The sequence below is a fragment of the Anticarsia gemmatalis genome, chromosome 28 (assembly GCF_050436995.1).
Source record: "Anticarsia gemmatalis isolate Benzon Research Colony breed Stoneville strain chromosome 28, ilAntGemm2 primary, whole genome shotgun sequence".
NCBI lineage: Eukaryota > Metazoa > Arthropoda > Insecta > Lepidoptera > Erebidae > Anticarsia > Anticarsia gemmatalis.
Genome location: NC_134772.1, coordinates 3,314,746 through 3,342,651, shown reverse-complemented (window position 1 = coordinate 3,342,651; position 27,906 = coordinate 3,314,746). Strand labels below are relative to the sequence as shown.

The following is a 27,906-nucleotide window of genomic DNA, read 5'->3' as shown; positions in this document are numbered from 1 at the left end:
AGCTATTTCTGAATAACGACTATTAAACAAACTAACAAACAAATAATATTGACACAGTATACTTTACACGGAACCTTATCAGATACCTGACTCATTTGTTATCTGTTTGATAAAAGATAGCACCTACTCCAGCCGCCATTTTGTTTAGTACTACATCGACTGCAATAAAGTCGTATTGTGTGTTTAAATTATAAATGTGTTAAATATACTGTGATAAAAATAAGGTGATTATTTTGAAATATATATATTTATTGTTTTCTGTGGTTTGAAGCCCGTGGTTTTCTTAAATGTGGAATAAATTCCCGGTAAAAAGTATCCTATATGTTAATCTAGGTTATAAACTATATGTGTGCTAAGTTTTATCAAAATCTGTTCAATAGTTTTTGTGTTAAAGAGATGCTCACAAACTTTCGCATTTAAAGTATTTTAGTAGGATTTATCGTATGGTTAGTGGTCAACCTAGTGTCAAAGTTGTTCAAGCCGCCTTAAGGCCTTTGAAATGGTTTAACGACTGTTATCTTAGTTGACAACAGCCGGGACCGAATTAACGTGCCCTCCGAAGAACAGAGACACTCGGCTGGTATACCACTAAACGCCAACCCATCTCTGGTTAGTCCGCGCTATAGGTCGCTTATCTCACCGATCGTTTATCGACCGGTGAGCGCATCTAGCTATGAGCGCCTCAAAATAACGTAGTCAAATGTTTTTTGCCTTAAAGACAGTCCCTCTTATTAATAAACACACTATAAACCTATTTTAGTTAAAAATCTACTATAATATGTTTACTCTTTTTCATTTCGCTAAGGAGTGAAAGAAACAAAACACTTTATAAGCCTTTCATAATGTTTTTATGAATAAGAGGGAGTGTCTTTTGTCACTTCTCATTAGTCCTATATTCCGAACTGGCGGTAAATTGATTGACTATAACTTTGGCACACATAAAGATGAATGACCTGGTTAAGTATCAAAAGGTTAATTTAATATTGATCTTGAAAAAGACTTTCATTAAATCGGGGATATTTCTCATTGTGTTGTGTTTTGGAAAATTCTAGGAAATATTGTGACTGTTTTTCCTTTGTGTTTCTTTATCAGTAAGTGTGTGTCAATATACAGTTTTGTTTGTATGTTTGTAAAGGGCTTTTTACAAGCCCTTATCTGGCATATTAGGTTAAGTAAACAGAAATAGTTGTTGGAAATAGACCCTTTCACTTTTTCAATAATTGTAACTTGAGTTTAAACGTGAGTCGCTCGCAAAGTTATGAGTTTGATCCCCGGTGAGACAAATTGTTAGAAAATACACTATAATGAGAACTTATAAACGTGCCGTCCTTGCAAATTGTATGCACATCTTTACGCCTAAGCGCATAAATGCATGATAATCTATACTAATATAATAAAGCTGAAGAGTTTGTTTGTTTGTTTGTTTGAACGCGCTAATCTCGGGAACTACGGGTCCGATTTGAAAAATTCTTTCAGTGTTAGATAGCCCGTTTATCGAGGAAGGCTATAGGCTATATATCATCACGCTACGACCAATAGAAGCAGAGTACCAGTGAAAAATGTTACAAAAACGGGGAAAATTATGATTCTCTTATGTGACGCAAGCGAAGTTGCGCGGGTCAGCTAGTTAGAAAAATATAATCAAGAACTTTTTATAACTAAGTAGGCCTCGTTTCCTGTTTACCTAATTTAACACACTTATTATTTGTTTATTCTATCGGAAAATACTAAGGATGTTGATATCTCGATACAAAAGGAAACCTAGTCATAAAAATAGATAAATTGTAGGTTATCTTGTAGTCAAGTTAACGTATTATCTTTAATCTTTATAACTGAAACCGTCTGGTCAAAACAGTAAAAGTTCGACATTTTCCTTAAGCCTTTAAAAACTATCAAATTAGCAACTACATTTAAATGTACTTAATTTAAAGTATCTGGGTAAAAAGGAATGTGAGATGTCAGCATTGCTGGCGTCACCCATTCCTCTTTCATTGGCAGACATTAAAATAATAATTATTCTAATCTTAACTAGCACCCTGAACAATTATAAAAACAAAAACTCACAATATAAGACAGCACGTCTTCCTCACGTGTCTTCCTTACCGGTAAAAATATATTGCAACATGGCGTATTTCACAAACGGAACACGTATAATTAAAAATGTTTTAAAATACAACAATGTGTTACAACTATAAACTTTTTACATCAAAAATTCTAATCTAATTAATTAGTAATTTTAAAGCTTTTACATTATTTTTTTGCAGTAAATTTATCTATTATTATCCAAATTGCATGTGTTTTTATCAAATATTAATATGGCGTCAATTGTGACAAAACCGTTTCAATGTTTTTTTAACTAGATGTTATTAAAGGTTGATGAAAGCACATCGATTGATGCTTATAAATCCTAATATTAATTTACAATATTGTTTATGTAATCAATATTTGCACTTAAAACAAATAACAATTTGTTTGTATTTAATGGGTACAACAACCATCAAATACTTTCATTTTAAAGTTCCAAAATCAAAAAGTGAATAATCTAATATAATAAAATTCTCGCGTCACAGTTTTCGTTGCCATACCCCTCCGAAACGGCTTGACCGATTTTGATGAAATTTTGTGAGCATATTGAGTAGATAGGTGTGAGAATCGGCCAACATCTATTATTCATACCCCTCAGTGACACTTTTTTTTTAATTTATGTATGGCAAAACAACGTTTGCCGCTTCAGCTAGTATATCAGTATTTAGGCAAGACACCAAATGCTTACATTAATGTTTAGTTTGATTTGATAAATACGAATTATTTAATCAGTTATTCTTTGCGAATAATTAATTAGTCAACACGATGCGTCGACATGTATAATAGAATACGGGAATTAACTATTCTATTATACACGTGCTGACCCGCTCAACTTCGATTGCATTACATAAGAGAGAATGGCTAGATTCTACTCCGCTCCTAATGGCCGTAGCGTGATGTTATATAGCCTATAGCCTTCCTCGATAAATGGGCTATCTAACACTGAATTTTTTTTCAAATCAGACCCTTAGTTCCTGAGATTAGCGCGTTCAAACAAACAAACAAACTCTTCAGCTTTATAATATTAGTATAGATTAAACCAGGGATGGTTTATTATTTGTCGCCCTTCGGCCTATTAATAAAAACAAACAGTTAGGAATTCCCGAGTCACGCAAGATGTTTCTAAGATAAGAGACACAACACGTTGTCTTATTTACTGGTCATATTTCAAAATAAATGATGTCATTTAAACGCAAATAAATCAGTCAGATTTATTTATCTTTTGTTTGAGATTCCTATATTGATAGTGTAACGTGAACATTCTAGAATTTAGATACTTACCTAAATGTTTATACTTATTTAAGAAAGATGTTACTGCTTACTGAATAGAGATAAATAGTTTGTTTTACTATTGACAATACCTGCCTGCCATATTAGGTCGGGGAAAAAGACTTTTCGCATTATAGTATGTATGAACTTGTAATAAAATCTTTTCTCTACACGAAAAAGCTCGATATTTGGGTACCTCACGAGCTCACTGAAAGAAACCTAATGAACCGTGTACTCATTTGTGATTCTTGAAGCCAAAGATATTTTATTACAAGTTCATAAATACTATAATGCGAAAAGACTTTTTTCCCGACCTTTTATTTTTTACTGGTAGAAGAAATGGGATTCTGAATCCTAAACTAACATATAAAGCTGAAGATTTTGGTATGTTTGAATGCGCTAATTTCAGGAACTATTACTTCGAATTGAAAAACAGATGTTGTGTGGAATAATCCACTTATTGAGGAAGGCTATAGGTTATAACATCCCGCTATGACTAATATGAGTGGAGCAGAAACATATAACTTGAACACGGGATATATGAATTCCACCCGAGCGAATTATACATCAGTCTAGCCTTTCTTCCAACTAAGAGTCGGCTTCCAGTCTCACCGGATGCAGCTGGATACCAGTATTTTACATGGAGCGACTGCCTATCTGAGCTCCACAACACAGTTACCTGGGTTATAACATAATACGGATAACTTTGTATATAAATATGAAGTCCTTTTCTTTGAATTAGTCTTCTTTGCTATCTCCATCTCTCTCTTCCTGGCTATTCGTCCCATATGGTAGTGGAGTCAGCCTTCCTTACACTCTTACTCCACTTCGCCCTATCCTTGACGTCGTCTTCCTCAACCTCACATGCCTTCATGTCTCGCCGCAACACTTCTATGCTCTTGGGTCTCCCTCTTGGTCTTTTTCCGGGACGGACAGCTCTAATACCTGGTTGCCAACGTAATCAGTCGGTAACTTGCTATCTCCAAAAAACAGAAATGTATCACTGCACCCAGTTTCCGAATAAATGCAAATTATCAAACTGTAACCGATAGTACTACATCGACCAACTTTTACTATCTTATCTCCTTATCTGTACTTCAAGTTATGAAACAAGGTCTCATACGATTAGTCACGGATTATTTCGTTGTTTGTTCGCAGGAAAATGGGTCGGAACGTCGCGGCTCTCGCGGTCCTGAGCGTTTTGGTAGCCGGGATTACTTGCCAAGAAAGTGAGTAGCGACATCTATTAGAGAATTTTGAAACTATATATTTTTTGTATTCACTGTAAAAAATTACCTTAAACTTTATAAATTGTAGTTTAAACAAGCTTGAAATATAAAGACAGTATTATTCTTATTTAAACAACAGATAGTATTAGTGTGTAATCTTTATGACTTACTCGTAAGTTGACATGAATGTAGTTTTTATAATCTAGTGCTGCCATCTACTGTCGAGTAGCTGAACTAATTAGTTCCACTTTCAGCCACAACACTGCCAGCGCCGTCAAATGAAGTAGCCAAAGAATCTGGTATTTGCAGAGTGTGCTCTTGCAAAGAGAACAAAGTGGATTGTTTTGATCAAAGTTTGACTAAGTTCTTCAGTAAACAGGAATGGGCAGGTGAGTCACGTTGCTTTCTTGGAAATTTAATGTTCACAATCGTAAATTATCTATCTTAATTCTGCTATCAATTTACTTTGCATTGAAGTAAGATTCATTTTATTTTGAAAATCAGTGTAACTCAATTCAGTAAGTCTCACCACATATTACAAGGGATCAACTTTATAACTAGTGAAACATACGTGTATTTAATTTATCATCGCCTGTACCTTCGGGTATAACAGACGTGATGTTATGTATGTATGTACCTACTACATACAACATTTTTATACAGATCAAATATCTGTATAAAAAGGTACATGTACTTCATTCATCATCGCTTGTAGCTTCGGGCATAACAAGCTTGATATTATGTATGTTTGTACTAAATACAAAATTTTATATAGACATGTTTGAATTTCATTAATTCAGCTTAACTTTCACCCACAATTATATAGCTTCACTCTCTTTACACCCGTACCTATCTAATCCATCGTACCTGAACTCTCTCTCATCTCTCATCGTATAGTTAGTGGTCAACCTAGTGTCAAAGTTGTTCAAGCCGCCCGAAAGGCCTTTGACGTGGCTTAACGACTGTTATCTTAGTAGACAACAACCGGAACCGACTTTTTACGTACCCTCCGAAGCACGGAGACGCCCAGTTCAAATACCACTATGCGGTCACCCATCTATAAAATGACCGCGCCAACGTTTGCTTAACCCACAGATCGTTTATCGAACGGTGAGCGCAACTGGCTATGGACGACTCGAAACTACTAACACATTTCTGAATTTCAGATCTGAAAGCTTTTAACCCAAAAGAAGTGGACCTGTCAGAGAACATGTTTACCAACATCACAGTCATAGCAGAACTGTCGATAGAGGTGCTCAACCTGTCCCGATGTGGGATAGAGATGATTGAGAGCGCCAGCTTCAAGGATTTACAGCAGATGAGGGTGCTAGATCTTAGTTATAACAAGCTGACGAAGGAGAAACTCAGTCCTCATGCTTTTGAGGTAAATTTGCTGAAAATTTTAGTTGCGTACGTCGATAAATAATTGTTATTGCAACAGGTGATGTCAATCACGATTTTTTATGCATCGTATCGACGAAACTCGTATGATTTGAAATTTGTAAAATCCCCGTAATAATATTTTAAACAATTGAGAAATTGCATTTCTAATAATAATGAGGGTTTTATTAGGCGCTGTGCCACGTATTTCTATACACTCTCTATGGAACCGTCTCCACATAATATCGCCGCGATACGACGAGTGGCAACGAGCGCGCTGTCAAATGCAGCGTCATTTATTTTCAATGATGCCTCTTGTTTCGAGAAGCTTTTTAAACAAGGAAAACGCGGGAATACCGTTACGAGTCGCCGCGGAATCTCTGCGATTCCGTTACGACTCGCGACGATACGCGGCGGAATTATCGCTCGTTCGTGGAGATTGTCCGACGATACAAGGGCGGACTCGTCGCGTTTCTCTCGCCCGTGGAGACAGCGCCTATCATAGAGGTTTACTTATCTTTTATAATAAATAAATGCAAAACTTTATAAACCACGATCCGCGCTCAGACGGCACCGACCGATGTCAAAGATGAAACCATACAAAATTATCTTTCTTCAGTTAATAATTATTTCGAAGGTGTAGGCGAGAAATTGCGTATGTGCGTTAAGCGCTGTTATTATATTCATTAAATTATTCTTACTATAAACAACTCTTTCATTCTTCTTCATCTTTTCAAATACACATTCATAACTTTTAAACTCTCGTGTTGCATGTTTAATGTATAATAGAATACGGGAATTAACGCGAACACGCATTTTACCTTAAAATGCCTAACGTTTCGGCGCAGGTTGCACTCGCCGTGGTCCCAGACTGACTTAAAATGCGTGTTCGCGTTAATTCCCGTATTCTATTATACATTAAACATTCATAACTTTACAACATATTTAAAACCTCATTTCTCAGGGTCGCTTCGCTCCAGAAGAATACGAGCCTCTAGCAGCGATGAGGATCCTGAACCTGGCTCACAACGACCTTCACTCGCTGAACGCGGACCTGTTCGAGCACTTGGCCGAGCTGGAGGAGCTGGACCTCAGTGGAAACCCTCTCACTACGATAGATTACCCTACTCTTATTGCTATCTCCAGTCTGCCTTTGTTGAAGGTATGTATATATCAGCTTAGCCTTCTTTCCAAACTATGTTGGAGTCAGCTTCCAGTCTCACCGGATATAGCTGAATACCAGTAGTTTACATGTAGCGACTGCCTATCTGACCTCCACAACCCAGTTACCTGGGATATAACACGATACCATTTGGTAAGTTGTCAGACTTTCAAGGTTGAAGGTATGTACAATAGATTTTTTACTGTTTTAAGGTAGCAGTAGTAGTGGGCAGTAGTGTATATGAGTGCTAATCAGGGATTCGATTCCCGCGTCGCGCAGAGTGCTATTGGGTTTTCTTATTTATATTAGACTATTTCTCAATAGTACGTTTGACTTTGGTTATGTGCCTGGTATATACCAATAAGAAATGTAATAACATGGGACTACTTTAAAAAGCGAAACGTAGTTATATTCCATACACCTCTGCCTACATTTTCGAGTACCTATACCTAACGAGCGTTCATTTGAAAATAATAGTGAAAGATTAAAAAATAAAAATAAATAAATTTAACCCGTTACTGTCCCACTGCTGGGCAAGGGTCTCCTCCCGTAATGAGGGAGGGGTTAGGCCTTGAGTCCACCACGCTGGCCAAGTGCGGGTTGGGGACTTTGCATGCCCTCAATAAATGTATTAAACAAATTTTAGGCATGCAAGGTTTCCTCACGATGTTTTCCTTCACCGTTGGAGCATGTGATAATTATTTCTAATACACACATAACTTCGAAAAGTCATTGGTGTGTTGCCTCGGGTTCGAACTTGCGACCACTTGCGTGGGAGGTGTCAACTTATACCACTCGGCTATCACTGCTTATTTAGTTTAGTGAAAGATTAGTTCATAAATTCATCTGATAAGTAAGACTATAGTTATCAGGAAGTAATAACAGGACATATAACTAGCATCAAAACACCTGACCTCCAACGAAAAAAAACTGCATCTCAACAAAAATATTTCCGCTACTCTTCACTAGATGTCACTGTACCACCATTTTTACAGATTTTAAGGATGCGTTCGTGCGAATTGGACGCGATTCCTGAGAAGTTCCTCCACATCCCTCGCTACCTGGAGCGCCTGGACCTCAGCGACAACAAGCTGACCGCCGTCCCTCAGGAGTTAGACGAGACCAAGAACCTGGTCTACCTGAACCTCAATCAGAATAAGATTGTGGAGCTGGATATGGATTCTGAAGATTATCCGTGAGTTTCTGTTTGGTATTTCTTTTGTATTTAATATTTATCTCATTTCCATTTCCTTATAAATGATAGGAATTAGACCATCAGCTTAGGAAATCTAAATGGTAATAAAATAAAAGAAACTGGTAAGGATTTTAACCATGAAAAAAAAATGAAAATGAAAAATATTTATTGCAGCAATAGACAAATACAAGTTTCTAAAATAAACACTTCACATTATTTCTATATCTAAAGCTGATACATTCTTAACGGTAGGAACAATATCTGGTGGTCTTCTCACTAGGCATGCCCGTATCGAGATACAAAGTTTACCATACAAAGTTTACTTACGAAATAATCTTCCTGTACACAATTGATAGCAAATTTTCTAAAAACCAAATTTTAATCCATTCTTTTATCACAAAATAGTGATAGAGTTAACATGTTGAGACTTTAATAAAAACCCATTACTGTCCCACCGTTTGGGAGGGAGTCACCTCCCGGAACGAGGTAAAAGGTTAGGCCTTGAATTCACCACGTACTTTTTAAAGGATAAGGCTTTAGAACAATTCGTAGTTACAAAAATTTTTGAGTATTAAACTTATCGTGTTTGTTCCAGCGGTTTCCCTCGTCTCCGTAAATTGGAAGAGTTACACATGTGCAACATGCCGTCTCTCAAACGCATCGGAGCTGGTGCCCTCGCCGGCCTGGAGAACCTTCAGCGTCTCCACATGAGCTTCAACCCTAGCCTGAGCTACGTGGACCCTAAGGCCCTCGCCAAGCCTGATGAGATTGGAGAGAATTATGACTGGCCCATGGTTAAGGAGGTAAGTGACGACAACCGCTAAATGTACTCAGTGCCTCGATTCTCTACTACTATTGACTACCGACAACCGAACTGTCATCGAGAAATTTTGTATGAAAATCTGATCAGCGCCTCTGGCGGGTGTCGTAGGAAACATTTTAGCAGTACATTCTAAATGTCAAAATTTCGATAGCTAGCCGGTTGTCGGTACTCGATAGTTGTACAGAATCGAGGTACAGAAACCGGGGATTAGATCTTTTGAAGATATAGGTATTATTAAACCTTTGTGGGATAGACTTGGGCTGGGTTTGCTCCTCAGTCGGGAACCAAAGTTACGCGTTAGTTTTTTGCTCTTGTGTCGCGTTAACCTTGACAACAATATAAACAACAGACACAAAATACAACCAGACCCGAAACAACTATTTGTGGATCGCACAAATATTTGTTCCGTGTTGGATCCAACCCACTACCTCCCGACGCAATGGTAGCGCCATGACGACGAGAAATCTATTACTAAAAATATCTAGAAATTTGCAACTTCAATTATAATTTGCGTATTATGTTCCTGTATATTAGCATTTTTGCATAATCATAGTTAATTGACCTTCCGTATTATTTAACCTTACTTTAATGAAACTAAATTGATGACCAATCTTACTTAATTAATTTATCAGTAAGTGCATATTTAACAGCCAAATTAAACTGTTTGTAAATGTCGATGACTTTCATCAATAATATAAAATCACTTCCCGCGTCTGTCCCTATGTCTGTATGTATGTAATGCTTAGATCTTTGAAACTACTTAACTTACTTTTGAATTTAACCATGCGATAAGAAAGAAAGTAGAGCTCCCCGTAAGAGTAAGCAGAGATCAAAGATTGCCACGTGGTACGATCCTTTCAAACTTCCCTTGCTTCATTCACATCCATATATCTTGTCATACAGGACCGCCGGTTACGAGCTACTAATATAGTGTCATTGTAATATCTATACTAATATTATAAAGCGGAAGAGTTTGTTTGTTTGTTTGAACGCGCTAATCTCAGGAACTACTGGTCCGATTTGAAAAAATATTTCAGTGAGTTAGATAGCCCATTTATCGAGGAGGGCTATAGGCTACATAACATCACGCTACGCCATTAGGAGCGGAGTAGCAATATAAATGTTACAAAAACGAGGAAAATTTTTACCCATTCGCTCTCATGTGACGCAAGCAAAGTTGCACAAGTCAGCTAGTAATTTATATGCACATAAACATATTTCTTATTAATAATTAATATTCATGAACGAAAACAATAGAATACTGGTCTTGGATTTTGCCAATTACGAAATTAAATATAAATGTATTAGTAAGGTAGTGAAAGTTAAAATCTATACTAATCTATACTAATATTATAAAGCTAAAGCGTTTGTTTCTTTGTTTGAACCCACTAATCTCAGGAACTACGGGTCCGATTTGAAAAATTTTTTCGGTGTTAGATAGTCCATTTATCGAGGAAGGTTATAGGCTATATAACATCACGCTTCGGCCATTAGGAGCGGAGTAGCAACGAAGAATGTTACAAAGAGGGGGAAAATTATGTGACGCAATCGAAGTTGCACGGGTCAGCTAGTTGTACATAATTGGAATAAAATTAATGAGAAATAATTATGTCCTAGCTGACAACTGGCTACGGCGGTTTCATTGAAACTGGCCAGCGGGGCAGGACTTTGTTTATAGTATCCAAGTGTGTGCACAATACACAGGTACACTCTCTATTCCTTCACTCTCATAGTCCGGTGGGATAAAATGTATGAATCATTCTGGGTCTTCAGCTACCTGTATACCAAATTTCATCGTAATCAGTTCGGTAGTTTGTGCGTGAAAGAGTAACAAACATTTATACATACTCACAAACTTTCGCATTTATAATATTAATAGGATACCTACATTATTACCTTTTTACCAGTCATTCAGTACATATTTTTATAAAAATGTATAATTATAGCATGTTTACTAATACTAAGGAAATGCATGGTCACGGTTGACGTAGAGTGTAAAACATGGTTTCATTTATTATTCATAATAAGCACATAGTATTTAAAATAAAAAGTTGTATGACTACTTATCATAAAATAAATAAATATCATTGGACAACTCACACACGGTCATCTGATTCCAAACTAAGCAGAGCTTGTACTATGGTAACCAAATGACTGATAAACATACTTATATATTTCTACATTGGTACTTTATATAGATGAACTAGCTGACCCGCGCAACTTTGCTTGCGTCACATAAGAGAGAATGGGTCATAATTTTCCCCGTTTTTGTAACATTTTTTACCAGTACTCTGCTCGTATTGGTCGTAGCGTGATGATATATAGCCTATGGCCTTCCTCGATAAATGGGCTACGTAACAAAGAAAGAACTTTTCAAATCGGACCAGTAGTTCCTGAAATAAGCGTGTTCAAACAAACAAACAAACTCTTCAGCTTTATAATATTAGTATAGATTTACAACCAGGCTCAGAGCAGCTTTTCGTGATATTTGTTCCCAGTAGGGTTCGAACCACGCACCTACATTTATTGAGGCGACCACGTTAACCACTACACCAAAAGTGCACAATAGAAAAAAAATAAAGAAAAGTTTTAGGTAGTGAATTAGGTTCAATTATTTCCATAAAATGGTTGAATTAAATTACAATGATTTATTTAATTTAAATTATAATGATGTGGAATAAAAGGAAAATGTTTATTTCGGTAAACGATCGGTTAAGCAATTTAGGCGTGGACATTATATACATAGATGGGTGGCCGCATAGTGGTATTTGAGCTGAGCTTCTCCGTGCTTCGGAGAGCACGTAAAAAATCGGTCCCGGTTGTTGTCAATTAAGATAACAGTCGTTAAGCCACGTCAAAGACCTCTCGGGCGGCTTGAACATCTTTGACACTAGGTTGACCGCTAAGGCGCTAACCATACGATGAATAATTAAGTTAACAACAGCCATCTTATAAATATCAAGTTCCTCCGTGTTCCGGAAGGCACATTAAACTGTGGGTCCCGACTGTGACTTCTATAGATCTTTGACAGTCGTTAACAGTAGTCAGAAGCTTGAAAGTCTGACAACCAGTCTTACTTAGTATCGTGTTATAGCCTAGGTAACTGGGTTGTGGAGGTCAGATAGGCAAACGCTCCATGTAAAACACTGGTATTCAGCTGCATCCGGTGAGACTGGAAGCCGACTCTAACATAGTTTGGAAGAAAGGCTAGGCTGATGATGACAAAATAATTTATTAAATTATGTTTGTTTTTTACGTGCAGTTATTTGTTTTATCTCCATATCGATATAAGCTTGACCGAATTTGGTGGGAACGCCGTTAACAGTGTAGGTCATATTGCAATATATACGACCCTGGCGAAAAGGGAAATTCTTCGGTATAAATGGTACTGCCATACCTGTAAAGTTGTAGGTGCCCTGAAATTGAAAAAATAATAAGAAAATGCCATTTTTCGATCGTCTTTTTCATAATTATTTGATTAATATTATAAATATACTATGGTTAGGAGTAAATATTCTATATTACTCTATGGGTTAACGACAGCCGCGTGGATCGATCTCTGAGGTTAAGCCACGCTTTCCGAGGTTGTTTCTTTGTTGTTAGCTCAGTTAGTTAGTTTATAAAACCCTCAGGCATGTAAGGTTTTAACACGATGTTTTCCTTCACCGTATAACAAGTGATAATTTTTCTAATACACAACACGTAACTTTGTCAATATGAAAATATTTTACACAGTAAAAAGTATTTTAAATGTCAGTAGTAGTCATTTAGACACTTTTCATCAAAATTCGTTCAGTGGATTTTCGTAAAAGATCAACGAACATACACCGATCCTCACAAACTTTCGCTTTTATAATATTAACAGGCCTAGTAATTAGTACCTAGTGTTAGTAAGTTTGTAGTGGGATATCGGGCTACGCGTCCTTTAAACAAACAATAAATAATTTAATTAATACTTACAGGCGGGCAAGGGCATGAAATCTTCATTTTATCCAATTCTCTTTTAATCTGGGAGCCAAAGATCTGATCATGTTGTATCATATAACAGAATTTAAAGTGCAACTCTACAAAACTCGGCTGATATCCACTTGTTAGTAGTTGATAGAAATATAAGTCAACCTGAAAAAAATTACATACTGTGGATTATTTTTGGTATGTGTCAACCACTGTGGGAAAAAAGCGTACGTTACATTACATCACGCGTTTTATACCTGAAAGTTTAGGTAGAAGAGAACGAAATACATCTACTTTTCGCCATTTATAATGTTAGTCTTATGTAATAGGAGGTGAAACTATTACTCTATGTACCTATATATACCGGTTTCAAGTTTCCAAAGGATGGACTGTTATCGGTAATAATACAATATACAGAAAAGACCAATAGAATTTTGCCCGGCCAGGGAATTATTACCGCCCAAATCATAGAGGCCAGGTTTTTAAACTTTGATTAGCCATTAGTGTGTTGCCTCGGATTCGAACCGTCGACCACTTGCGTGTTAGATGCAACCTTAGACCACTCGACACGACTCACACATCATAATAGAAACACCGCTTTCGCTCACCGGTCGGTAAACGATCAGTGGGTTAAGCAACCCTTGGCGCGATCATTCCATGGATGGGTGACCGCATAGTGGTATTAGAACTGAGCGTCTCGTACGGCACGTAAATAGTCGGTCCCGTACCTCGATTCTGTACATTCGATACTAACGTCACGCTATCGAATACCATACATTACTATCGAGCTACTCGTTAGGAAACCGGCAGCAATCCGGCAGAGAATCGCGACCTATCGAGTATCGAAAACTTGACATTTAAAGTGAAAAAATGATTCGTTCTGAAAATTTGTTCTTTAAATAAAAATGCCCCTAAGTGCGCTCCAGCTAAAAAAAAAATATTTAATTTTATTTTATTTTAATGTTTGGTGGAAAATGGCGCCATTGAAGAACATAGTTGTTGCGAAAATCCGCTAGGGGCGCTGATCAATTTTTCATACAAAATTTTTCGATAGCAAGTCGGTAGTCGATACTCGATAGTTGTACAGAATCGCGGTACCGGTTGTTGTTTACTAAGATAACAGTCGTTAAGCCATGTCAAAGGCCTTTGTGGCTTGAACAACTTTGACACTAGGTTGACCACTAACCATACCATTTTATTTGATTTTATAGTATAGAAACATAAAATAGTACCTTCAAATTATTATCAATAGTCACAGCAGATTTCAGATACATATCAGTGTAATGTCTCGGGTCTTGTCGACCGACGCGACGGCTAATAATCCTGGCATATGTCAGATATGAACTATTGACATACGTCAGCACGGGACGCTCTGTGCTTAAGTAGAATGACTGAAAAATAAACATACATAATATCTAATATATAAAATTCTCGCGTCACAGTTTTCGTTGCCGTACTCCTCCGAAACGGCTTGACCGATTCTCATGAAATTTTGTGAGCATATTGAGTAGGTCTGAGAATCGGCCAACATCTATATTTCATACCCCTTATATGGCAGAACAACGTCTGCCGGGTCAGCTAGTATTATATAGGACTTTTGTTTCGACGTGGTTGCTTAGCAGTCAAGTTATTTGGCGGAATTAGGCAGAAAGCTAGGATCCCAAAGAAGAAAAACAAAAAAAAAATACAATATAGTAAATTTTCAAGTTACACCTATTTCCCATGGCGGTAGTGGGAAAGCGAGACTGAGAACGCTACTTGCTAAAGTTCTTTACAAACTTCTTCTGCTTTTTTTACATTCATATATTGTATTATTTTTACAAAGAAAAGCGAGCTAGCATATATGTCATTATATGTATTTAATATAATCTATGTAAACATAAAATTGTCACTGAAATTTATAACTTTTGGACAGTTAAACTAAATTGGAAAAATCTTTTTTTATATGTTTGTAACTGTCGGGACACGGTTTATTTGGTGGAATCAAAATTCCTACTGAAAATAAATTAGCTATATCTGTATAATAATCAACAAATACAGGCGAAACCGGGCCAGTCCGTTAGTAAATTATAATTTAAAATATATACTTACTCGTTCAAAATTACACAATTCAAATTGACAAAAGAAATAAACGAAAATATTTAAATATAAAGATGTCTTCCACATTTTGCCTGCACTGCTTTAGTGTCAACACCTTTGTACCCAAAAGGTTAACTAACCGAATTATATTACAACAATGTATTTAATTTAACGGAAGCCGTTTAATTACTTGATGGAATATCAGTTGATTATTCTATCAATAAATGAAATAACTGCTTTTATGGCGCGGTCGGTGTATCCGTCTGCTAAACACGTTTCGATTTCCAGGTATGTCCCAGATAGTCACAAAGTGCTATTGATCGTTTTTTGAATTTGTAGTGTACTAGTTTCAGCTCGCTATTTCGTTCGCGTCAAAAGATTTTCTGGGATAAAAAGTATTCTTAGTGTTAATCTAGTTTATAAGCTATTAGTATACCAAATTTCATTACAATCCGTCCAGTAGTTTTATCGTGAAAGAGTAACAAACATACGTGGATATTTCATACACCTCTGCCTACACCTTCGGCTATAATAGACGTAATATTATAAATAAATATAAAACTCTTTCGTTACTAACTGACTGATGGACAACGCACAGCCGAAACTACTGAGCGTAGAAACTTGAAATTTGATCTAAAGATTCCTTATGAAGTGTAGAGGAGCACTATCCCCCGGTTTCTGAGGTACATTTAGCGGCAGTTTATCTATTCAATAGCGTTAAAACTTATACGAAAAAAAACGCTATTGAATAGATAAACTACCGCTAAATGTACTCAGAAACTGCGGGTAAGAGAGGAGTTTTGAAAATTCAATTCATTCAATTAAGCAAAGCTGCGGTTTAAAGGCTAGTGGATACGTATAAATGAACCACAATGACCGAAAATGTATTTTTAATTGATGTCAAAGGGACAAGGATTGACCTTTCTCTTGTTCTGATAACGGATGTATAATAATAATGAGTTCAGGATTTCTATCAGATGAATGCATTTTATTTTTGTTTGTAGTTAGTTATCACCAACGATGATCAAATTGACATTTGGTAGATTACTGAATCACGAATGTAATGAGATAATAACTTAATACTTGTATTGTGTTGCTGTAAGAGCCCGCAGTGTGGTTAAGTCTAATTGTCCAAATTGGTAAAAGTTTGAAATAACTTAGATTTAGAATTTTCCACAGATATCTTGTTAATTACTAAAATAAATCATTATAATCAAGGTATGAATATCATAATACGTTGTCAGAATGGCTATTACTGCCGGGTCCGCTATGAACATAATAAGTATAAATTGATTTAGTAAAAGAAATTAGCAGTGATAGCCGAGTGGTATAAGTTGACACCTCCCACGCAAGTGGTCGCAGGTTCGAACCCGAGGCAACACACCAATGACTTTTCGAAGTTATGTGTGTATAATAAATAATTATCACATGCTCCAACGGTGAAGGAAAACATCGTGAGGAAACCTTGCATGCCTAAAATTTGTTTAAAAAAGTTATTGAGGGCATGCAAAGTCCCCAACCCGCACTTGGCCAGCGTGGTGGACTCAAGGCCTAACCCCTCCCTCATTACGGGAGGAGACCCTTGCCAGCAGTGGGACATTAATGGGTTAAATTTATTTATTTTATTTAAAAGAAAAGCTCAGCAATATTAATTTGGCCCGACTCGTAATTCAAACCGGAAACCACTGCTTGGCAGTTCGATACACTACGGAACGAGCCACATAGGTAGTTTCTCGTCTAGCTACTCTAGCTAGTTCCTTTTAAGTCGACGTAATTGTCCATGTTACAGAATTTTAATTTACGCTATATTTTGTGTACATAATTACACACAATTAGTTTTTTAACTTCCGCTATATGTACATAATTACAATTTACACGACTTGAGAATCAAACCTAAAACCTCTTGTTCCTCAATCGCAAACACAACAACTCTATACCCAATTACCCAAACCACACGACCAGTCTTTAAGAACCTTTTTAACAAAAGTGAAATTTTCTTTCAGTTATACCTCCACTCCAACAATCTGTCTGAAGTGGACTCCCGCCTGCTGTCTCGCTGGGACCTCCTGGAGAAGGTGGACGTGTCAGACAACCCGTACCTGTGTGACTGCTCCACGCAATGGATGGTAGACATCCTCACAGTCACCGTGGAGAACAGGGGAGGGAACTCTTCGCTCATGATGTGAGTAGTGTTCTAATGATTGGTTTTGATCGTTGAGTAAACGTAGTTGTAGTCGTAGACTTAGTCGTAGACGAAGTCGTAGACGTAGACGTAGAAGACGTCGTAGACGAAGACGTAGAAGAAGTCGTAGACGTAGGCGTAAACGAAGTTGTAGACATAGACGTAGACGTAGAAGTAGACGTAGACATAAACGTAGACGAAGTCGTAGATAATGTCGTAGATGAAGACGTAGACATTGTCGCAGACGAAGACGTAGATAATGTCGCAGACGAAGAAGTTCCCGGGAGACTTCATGATGAATAGATATCATGGTAGGTAAAGACGACACGTGGTAGAATTTTCCCGTCAGATTTCATGATCACGGGGCACAATCTTCCGGGATATTTCATGATGGAGACGTCACGTGGTAGAATGTTCCTGGGAGATTTTAGAATATGGACGTCACATGGTAGAATTTTCCCGGGAGACATCATAATGAAAACGTCACGTGGTAGAATTTTCCCGGAAGTCTTCATGATAAAGACGTCACATGGTAGAATTTTTCCGAGCGTTTTCTTGATGAAGACATCAGTGGTAGCATTTTCCCGGGAGGTCTCATGATGAAAACGTCACATGGTAGAATTTTCCCGAGATTTGTCTTGATGAAAACGTCACATGGTAGAATTTTCCCGTGAGATATCACGATGAAGACGTCACAAGGTAGAATTTTCCCGTCGTAATTTTTTCGCCGTAGTCGAAGTCATCAGCATCTGCATCCAATCTATTATTCTTCCCTGAAACTCAACCTAATCTCTTCTTTCTTTCAGTTGTCAAGAACCCATAGAGATGCGAGGATACACCATGAAGCACCTCCACGATATCCACCGTACCATGCGCTGTGTTGACAAGTACGGCAACAGGCCTGAGAGAGACGGCGCTATTCTACTCGGTCTACTCATAGGTGAGAAAGAGACAGATAGTTTTGTACTCTATACCTGAATACTAGTATTTTACATGGAGCGACTGCCTATCGGACCTCCACTTTTTACCTGGGTTATAACACAATACCCCTAAGTAAGACTGGTTGTCAGACTTTCAAGCTTCTGACTACTGTTGACGACTGTCAAAAATCTTTGAAAAAGACAATTTAACGTGGCTTGCGAAACAGGGAGGAACTCGTTATGTATTATATAGTCACCCATCTATAGACCAACCTTTAAGAACGCAGCTTAACCTGAGATGTCGAACCACGCGGCTGGTGTTTTTTTTATATTTTTATAAAGACAACTCCCGCACTTGCGTCGCGGGGACTGATACAAACATACAAACAACGGACACAAAGTACAACCAGACCCGATCCGTGTGGGAATCGAACCTCTCGACGCAATGGTAGCGGCGGCGGCGTGGCGACCTAAACCACTGCGCCACGGAGGCAGTTAACTTAACCATATTATTATTGACTAGCTGACCCGCGTCAGCGTCGCATAAGAGAGAATGGGTCAAAATTTTCCCCGTTTTTGTAACATTTTTTAATGGTACTCTGCTCCTATTGCTCGTAGCGTAATGATATATAGCCCATAGGCTATTTAACACTAAAATAATTTTTCAAATCGGACCTGTAGTTACTGAGATTAGCACATTCAAACAAACAAACTCTTCAGTTTTATATATTAGTATAGATGATGACTAAATAATATTATTTTCTGTTTGACAGGTGTCCTTCTGGCCGTACCCTTGATGCTAGGTTTGATGTTAATGTGGCGTCACGGCTACTTCGCATGGCTGGGACTTCGAGGCCCGGTCGATACATCACGCGCGTTCTACAAACGAGCACCGGCAGAAGACAATTACTTTTAAGTTATTTAAGAAAAGTTTATTAAAAACATATATTTTGTAATTTTAGTTTGTAATTAAAGATTTTTAATATATAAATGTGGTTTTTTGAAATCCTATCGAAAATGTGAGAGTTTGTGGAAGGGAAAAAAGCAAACGTACAGACATATTATCATGACATTTTTCCGAAGGGGTAGGCAGAGACCAAAGAACGCCACTCGGTACGATCCTTACAAACTCCCGACTGAAACTGTGATTATTCAATTTCTCATGAAAATACATAGTTTAGCTATGTGTTTATTGTATTTATATTTATATTTGTGCGAAGGCTGCAGTTAACTTCAATCAATATTCAGTTTCCTGATTACACTATTCTAATTAATAAACGTTAGGTCAATTATAATTTGCTTAAAACTCAATAATTCATTGTTTCATATTATATAAGTAGTGAGTATATTTCGGCAATTGTCATTTGGTAATGAAAAATTGTAGAAAATGGACCCGGCTCAAGAGATAGAGCTGAACGCTCTGAGGTACCAGGAGCCCATGAACGCGGTGATAGAGCGCGGAGACTCCAGCGTGCAGCAGTTCTACCGCGACGCCACCGTGTTCCTCACCGGCGGCTCCGGCTTCATCGGGAAACAACTCATTGAGAAACTATTCAGGTATGAATATACTAAATAGTGCCTTGTAGTAGACTGGGCTTCCTCTGGTTTGACTGCTTCCGTGGCGCAGTGGTTACGATTGAGCTGCCCATAGCCAGTTGCGTTCACCGGTCGGTAAACGATCTGTGGGTTAAGAGAGGGAGGCCCAAGACCACGTGGATAGAAGTGTTGCGGCGAGACATGAAGGCATGTGAGGTTGAGGAAGACCACGTCAAGGATAGGGCGAAGTGAAGGAAGAGTGTAAGGAGGCCCACCACCATATGGGACAAATAGCCAGGAAGAGAGAGAGAGAGAGAGAGAGAGAGAGAGAGAGATAGAGAGAGAGAGAGAGAGAGACTGTGTCGGTGCCACCGTCCCACAGAGTTATCATTCAGGGGTCAGATATAATGAAACACACATAGAATTTTACATTTTTATTACAAAATCATGTTGCAGTACTAAGAACTGTTAGTGTGTTATAATGATTAAATAAAGACCAATTTCGTTTATCAAGGCGTTCTTCTGCGAACCGTTTGACATGTGTATTTTTGAACCACCTGAAATAAATTAAAAATACAGTATAAGACACATGATAAATATATTTTTTCAGGGTTGAACACATAAAAAATATAAACTTTGTGTTCTTTAGCGTCTGCTGAACAAAAGGTATCAGGATCGAATCCCGGATTGAGAAAATAGTTACTGGGTTTTAAAAGCTTATTTGAATGTGTCCAATAGTATCTTGAAACTGGCTAACGTGTCCTGTATATGGCAATGGGCCTTAGCATACTGAACTGACAGCCTTCTAATGTAACAAGCGTGATGTTATATAAAAACTAAATGACCAGGCTAACGTTGTTTTGCCGCATTAATAAAAAAAAATGTCACTTAGGGGTAATAAAAATAGATGTTGGCCGATTCTCAGACCTACACAATATGCTCACAAAATTTCATGGGAATCGGTCAAGCCGTTTCGGAGAAGTACGTAACATTACGAAGTACGTAAGTAAGTAACATTGTGACATGGAAATTTTATATATAAAATAAACATACCATGTATTCCACGAGCCTCGTTACAGCGGTCATCTTCAGGACTGCATTCAAACATGGCGGGAGTTACAGCCGCCATCTTGTTGTGCCACTGTCTGAAACATACAAAGAAATACATGTTCAATTCACATAAATATTATAGGACATTTCCACTCCGGAAAAATTACCTCATTCCCAATTTAATAAACAATAAAATATTATGAATCCAATTATTTATCAAAACGAAAGTTTATCCCATTACTGTCCCACTGCTGGGCACAGGTCTACCGAAAGGAGAGAGCGAATAAGTAATCAATAGTAAGGGAAATTGCTTTCCAAAACTGTTTAAAGAATTCTCAGACATGTAAGGTTTCATCACGATGTTTTCTTTCACCGTTAAAACAACTGATCATATCCTTATCCCAAACACGAATATATTTTAAACTACTATTATTATTTAAAAGATAAACCAAAATTTACGTACCTTATTCACTGTAGCACGATCACAAATAAATCTACTTTTATAATCACTAAATATAATATCAAAATTGAGAAATATAAATCTACGTGTAGTTTCGAGGGAGCTCACAGACAGAATGGCGGCTCCATCCCAGACTCCGGTACTACAGACGCCCTAGGACCTGTATTGATTTTTTAATTCTGTAATTTTTTAATTTAGCTCTAATGCTGGTCAGTTTTAGAGTCATATTTGATCGATAGTTAACATTGCGCAGGTGCGGTTGAGTTATGGGGTGACTGGCCGTCTACAAAGAGATGCGGATTCGTATTCAATGATTGGTTCTTTTAGTAGGGGAAACCTGATGTGTTATGAAGCGAGGAATAAAAATTGTACGAGTGTATTGTACACACGATATTATGAACAATATTCTCGATATTTGCCTAGATTTGATAAAAAATGTTACTAAATATTCGTGTGCTGAGCACGAGTATTTGTTCTAAGTCTAGATGTATTTTTTTTAGATGTATGTACTAGCTTTCAGCTTGAGGCTTTAACCGCGTGGAATTCCACTCCCTTCGAGGTTGAAATTTCCAAAAATACTTCCTAGAGAATTTTCATACCTTCAACTTTCCACATTCAGTAGTTTCGGTTGTGCGTTGTCCATCAGTCAGTCAGTCAGTCACTCAGTAACGGAAGAGTTCTATATTGATTGATGGTGATTACTAGCTAACCGTCTTTTTGTGAGTTATTCACATGATCGAAAGCATCAAAGTAATTTTTAATTTTTGATCGTATTTATAGAAATCAGAAATTTGATGAGATCAAATTATCCTATATAATCCGATTTCAATGATATTGGCCGTCGTAGCCGCATATCGACTAGAAATATTATTATTATTTATTTATCAACTTTATTTCATACAGAGCATGCTACGTGGGTAAGGTGTACGTTCTCATGAGACCGAAGAAGGGAAAGACCGTGGACGAAAGACTTGCAGAAATGCTAGAAGACCCTGTAAGTACAACAAATAGTCATTAAAAACCCGCCGTTGAGCAGAAAAATGAGGGAGAGGACAGGCCTTGAGTCCAGAAATGGAAAAAATATATAATTGTCAATTAAAAAGAGTGGCCAGGAGTTTCTCGCCAGCTCTTCTCATTGGCCCTACTTTCCGAACTGGTGGTAATTTCACTCTCTGTATCAGTGACTATCATAAGTGTCAGTACTTGACCTATGAATAAATTATTGGATTCTGATTTGATGTTGTTAAGCCATCTCAAGAGTTTTCAGGCGGTTTGAGTCACTTTGACACTAGATTGACAGCTAACCATATGATAAATAAGTAGCAAGCAGTCATAGGGAAGGTTCATATCTGACGGGACATGCGTCGCGTATTATCGGTCGCGTAACGCCAGAACAGACAAATGTATAGAAAAACACTCGACCGTTCACACTCAACCGATGATGAATCGTTGCCAATCCCATACTATTTAGGTTACGCCCGACGCATCTTCCGTCAGTTGTGAACCGTCCCTTAAACGTAACAACTAAACTTAAAACAATAATTTGTAACACCCATCTTTCTATTCTTCTTTAACTCAGGTATTTGATGCAGTACGTAAGAAGAGTCCAGGGTTCTCAGACAAGATAGTGGCAGTCACCGGTGATGTGGCTGACACCAAACTTGGACTTAACGATAATGACTGGAACACTCTCACGCAGGAGGTAAGGACTATTTGTGTTTTGTTTTTATTTATCACACCTGTTATAACAGAAGGTGGCAGAGGTGTATATTCTTCTTCTTTTTCTTTAATAAAGACAACTCCCGCACTAAGAATTGCTCTTGTGTCGCGGGGACATTTACAAACATACAAACAACGGACACAAAGCACAACCAGACCCGAAACAATTATTTGTGGATCGCACAAATAATTGCTCCGTGTGAAAATCGATCCCCCGTCTCCCGACGCAGTGGTGTTGGCGTGGTGACCTAAACCACTGCGCCACGAGTTTAGCCGTTCAAGAAGTAGTAGGGGGCGAGTCTGCCGTTTATTATTTATGCTATCAAACTCTGGACTACTATTTAGAATGTTTTATTATAAATTAGAAAAGATAAGCACTATAAACAAGCCGGGAATTATACCCGAGACCTCGTGGTAGGCAGCTGCTCAGACTAGACAACCTATGTATAATTACGACTTTGCATTTTTTAGCAAAAATTGATACTGATTAATCTTTTCATGATAAACAAATTTTTTTTTAAACATAGTTTTTAAAAAGGAAGCGAGCCCAAATCATTAATTTACCACTTCTGAATAACTTACGGTTAGCTTACTAGGTGTAATTTTGACACAATGGTAGGTTATCCATAAGAAGCGAAAAGGACCTTAATTTTTATCTAACCATCTTTCCAGGTTAACGTAATATTCCATGTAGCAGCCACTACGCGGTTCGACGAGAGTCTACGAGTGGCTACATTGATCAACATCCGAGGAACGAGAGAAGCGCTCAAGCTTGGTCACGCTTGTCAAGATTTTAGGTCTGCTATATTTCGTAACATAGACCATATAACTACAGAGCCTGTGGTCGGACTCACAGTCAAGAGCTAGTTAATTGATATTCAGATTATTATTTTTATTTTTTAATTTTGATTTACCTTTCTACCTTTCTTTTTATAGTAATAATAATAAATTTATTGAACTAAAAAATCACTGCAAACAACTTTTGCATGAACTGCACTCATTATACAATCAACAACTTATTAATAATAGTTATAGCTAAGTTATATGCAAACCGAATCCCTGACCTCTAAACTAGGTTTTACCCTGTATCTTGGAGATCACCTTCAACGTCTAGGGTGCTATCTTTAACTTTCAAGCATGCTATAGTAATTGTACCTACAATGAAAATTTGGAATAGATTTTCAACCATCTTTTCTCATCATCCAGATCTTTCGTTCACGTATCATCAGCGTACGCCAACGCGAACGTCCAAGACCTTGGTTCCGAGGTGTTGGAGCAATTCTACCCATGTCCAGTTCCTCCTGACGTCATGATACGATTGGCAGAAACTGTCAGTGATGAGAGAATCAAGGAGGTTGAGAACAAGTGAGCGTCATCAGGATTTTGCTTTCTATTAGGGCTATTTCGGACGTACCACAACCACGCGAAAACGACAACCACTCCACCACGACAACACATGGTCGCGTGCATACTCTCCTATTAAAATGAAATATGATGCATACCTAAAATTTGTTTAATACATTTATTAAGGGCATGCAAAGTCCCCAACCCGCACTTGGCCAGCGTGGTGGACTCAAGGCCTAACCCCTCCCCTCGTTTGGGAGGAGACCCTTGCCCTGCAGTGGGACAGTAATGGGTTATAAAAACAATTTACTCGTACCACATTTTGCCGCCGTTGTAGTCAGGATGTGTGACTTCTGATCACGAGGTCTCGAGTTCAATTCCTGTGGCAATGTGTTATTGTGTTTTTTCTAATTTGTATTTCAATATTATCAATTGAAACTGCAATTTGGTACCAGGCCCGTTATGTAGCAGTAGGAACAGTCCCTATAACATAACACTGACATTGTTAATGGCAAAATGTTGGTGTACTTCAAACACACCTACACCTTCGGATATAAGAGGCGTAAAAATATCCATTAGTATTTCACTCAGCCAATATCGTAATTTAAATAATATTATTTTTCTTTCTAGATTCATCAAAGGATATCCTAACACGTACACGTTTGCTAAAGCCATAGCTGAAGAAGAAGTCAGGAGATGGACTGGTCGCATACCAGCCTGTATCGTGAGACCAGCCATAGGTAACAAAAATAAATATCATTGGCCAACTCACACACAGTCATTAGATTCCAAACTAAGCAGAGCTTGTACTATGGTACCTAAATAGAAATATAGCATTACGTTCTAACATATTTGAAATGACTACCAGGCTCCGAACAAATACTCGTGCTCATTACACAAAAATTTATCCCGAGTGTATGTCTGTCTTCCTAGGGCGTCATCTCCACGCGTTTAACATTTATATGGCAGGCGTGTTCGACTCAAAGTTTTGATATTTAAGAGGAGACCTTTGCCCAGCAGTGGGATAGTAATAGTATAAATTTTACTTTGTTTCAGTAATATCATCATATAAAGAGCCATGTCCTGGCTGGACTGACATGAGCTGCGCCTACGGTGCTAGTGGGGTAAGCACATAAGTGTTACTTTTACAAATGTTTGATTAATTATTTGAACAACTTACACTGTCTCTGTGGTCTGGAAGGTAATTTATACGACTGGTGATGACAAAGATTTGATTCCCGGGACTGATAAAGTGGTAACGACATTTTTCTATTCATCGTGGATCGTATTCATCTAGTACGCGCATAACTTTTGAACAACTAAACTAAATTGGGTAATTCCATTTTTAATATGTTCGTAACTGTCGGGATAAGGTTTGTATGGGATCTATGTAATCAATAAAGGTTTTTATTTATATGACAAAACAATGTTTGCCGGGTCAGCTAGTTTTATAATAAAAATAAGCCTTCCCAATCGCACTTTGCACGACCTGGTAATCGACCCCGAGACCTTGGAGTGGTACACTATCACTCAAACCACAGAGGCAATCAATATCTAATATTTTTCTCTTACAGTTAGTCCTGGGTCCAGCAACAGGCCTGGTTCACGCGTTGTACATCGACAACGACACACGGTTCAGTCTGGTCCCAGTGGACTATGTCAACAACGGACTTATAGCCGCCGGCTACGAGACCGCAAGAAGACAGGCTAATGATGTGAAGATCTATTCCATATCCAGCGCGAGGAATCTTTGCTCTTGGAGTGAGTGAAAAAGATGAGCAATTTATTGGAGGTTCCAATAAATTGCTCATCTTTTTCAAGAAATAGCAACGTTTTATATGAACAGTGATAGCCAAATGGTATAAGTAAGTACCTTTCCACGCATGTGGTTGACAATCCGAACCCGAGGCAACACGCCAATGACTTTTACAAGATATGTTTGTATTACAAATAATGATCACTTCTTGTTCCAATGATGGTGGAAAACATCGTGATGCAACCTTGCATGTCTGAGAATTCATTAGAACAGTTCTTGAAGATATGCAAAGTCTTTGACAGTCGTTAACAGTAGTCAGAAGCTTGAAAGTCTGACAGCCAGTCTTACCGAGGGGTATCGTGTTATAACTCAGTTAACTGGGTTGTGGAGGTCCGATAGGCAGTCGCTACATGTAAAATGCTGATATTCAGCGGCATCCGGTGAGACTGGAAATCGTCTCCAATATAGTTGGAAGAAATGCTAGGCTGATATATTATGTATAGTGTATAGATACATATGTAGTAACAAAAGTATTTTCCTTACAGATACGATGTCAACGACAATATTGTCAGTAGCAGAGAACCTGCCTACGCCCGTATCTGTTTGGTACATCTACATTATAAACACATCCAACACTCACCTGTTCTTATTATTAACCTGGATTTTACATCTCATTCCTGGCTATCTACTGGACTTTATATGCGTGTTGTTAAGGAAAAAGCCAATGTAAGTTACCCTAGTATTATAAACGCGAAAGTTTGTGTGGATGTTTGTTACTCTTTCACGTAAAAACTACTGGATGGATTTTAATTAAATAGTTGACTACCAGTCAAATCAGCAACTTTTTATGAAATGTCAAACACATTTTAGTATAGAAATATGACATAGTGACGTCACTGTGGTTTTTCGTTAATCAACTACCCTATTTGGTACACAAATAATAATAGTTAGATTAGTACAGATACTTTTTACTACGGGAAATGCTTTCACTCGGACGAAGGTGCCTTCGAAAACTTGTTATACTAAAGATATATTGTACATTTGCAGGTTCTCTACTAAGTTATTTTTAATTCATGATATTTATTTTTCAGGTTTACAAAACTCTACAAAAAGATCTACAATCTGTCTAAAGCATTATCCTATTTTGTTACAAGAACCTGGATTTTCGACGACTCAAACACGGATAAATTATACCAAAGTCTTTCCGAAAATGACAGAATTATATTCAACTTTGACACGACAGATATAGATTATAAAGATTACTTAACTATTTGGTGTATTGGGCTAAGGAAATATGTGCTCAAAGATGGCCTTAAAAATACGGTCTACGCAAGAAAAAAACAATTTTGGTTGCATAAATTAAATTTGATTGTTACCGCTTTATATTTTTATTGTTTTTATATTTTGGTGATGTTATTTATCTATGGTATAAATTGTTTATGGTTCTGATTCAGTTTCGTTTGTAATTTGTATATGTAATGAGTTTTGTCTATGATGTGTTTGTTTTCTTTCTAAACTTTTTTTCTTTTAAAGCCTGCACTCTTCGAAGTTGATCGAAGTTCGAAGTATGTGCCTACACACTCGTGCAACTTCGCGAGGAGCTCAGTCGCCCGGCGTCCGCACGATTGGGATGACATCATGGATGACGTTCCGTTGATGTTGGATGACGTTGATTGACGTTGGTCTCGATGCGAACAGTAGCTCTACCATGAGTTGGCAACTATAGTCTCCCGCAGACACTGTAGTTGAAAAAATGTATGAAA

General features: G+C 37.7%; 2 protein-coding genes and 1 long non-coding RNA gene across 3 annotated transcripts; 2 read left to right on the top strand and 1 right to left on the bottom strand.

Annotated features, from left to right (window-relative positions):
• The first annotated feature begins 110 nt into the window (after positions 1–110).
• On the top strand, positions 111–19,269 carry LOC142984836 (toll-like receptor 3). The gene is made up of 10 exons (XM_076132685.1): positions 111–224; positions 4,513–4,583; positions 4,838–4,972; positions 5,750–5,967; positions 6,928–7,125; positions 8,121–8,320; positions 8,916–9,123; positions 17,180–17,358; positions 18,165–18,298; positions 19,052–19,269. Exons 2-10 carry the CDS (start codon positions 4,517–4,519, stop codon positions 19,192–19,194), a joined length of 1,482 nt encoding a protein of 493 aa, XP_075988800.1. The 5' UTR covers positions 111–224; positions 4,513–4,516; the 3' UTR covers positions 19,195–19,269.
• Positions 12,420–14,441, bottom strand: LOC142984837 (uncharacterized). Its single transcript, XR_012960167.1, has 3 exons — positions 14,330–14,441; positions 13,104–13,262; positions 12,420–12,559 (listed from the first exon to the last, which is right to left on the bottom strand). It is a non-coding gene; the product is annotated as an uncharacterized LOC142984837 (long non-coding RNA).
• Positions 19,270–19,656: 387 nt separating the features above from the next.
• LOC142984823 (fatty acyl-CoA reductase wat-like) lies at positions 19,657–27,821 on the top strand. Its single transcript, XM_076132663.1, has 10 exons — positions 19,657–19,835; positions 22,228–22,318; positions 22,904–23,026; positions 23,716–23,840; positions 24,250–24,408; positions 25,018–25,127; positions 25,444–25,511; positions 25,962–26,148; positions 26,689–26,869; positions 27,235–27,821. Exons 1-10 carry the CDS (start codon positions 19,666–19,668, stop codon positions 27,590–27,592), a joined length of 1,572 nt encoding a protein of 523 aa, XP_075988778.1. The 5' UTR covers positions 19,657–19,665; the 3' UTR covers positions 27,593–27,821.
• Positions 27,822–27,906: the final 85 nt, after the last annotated feature.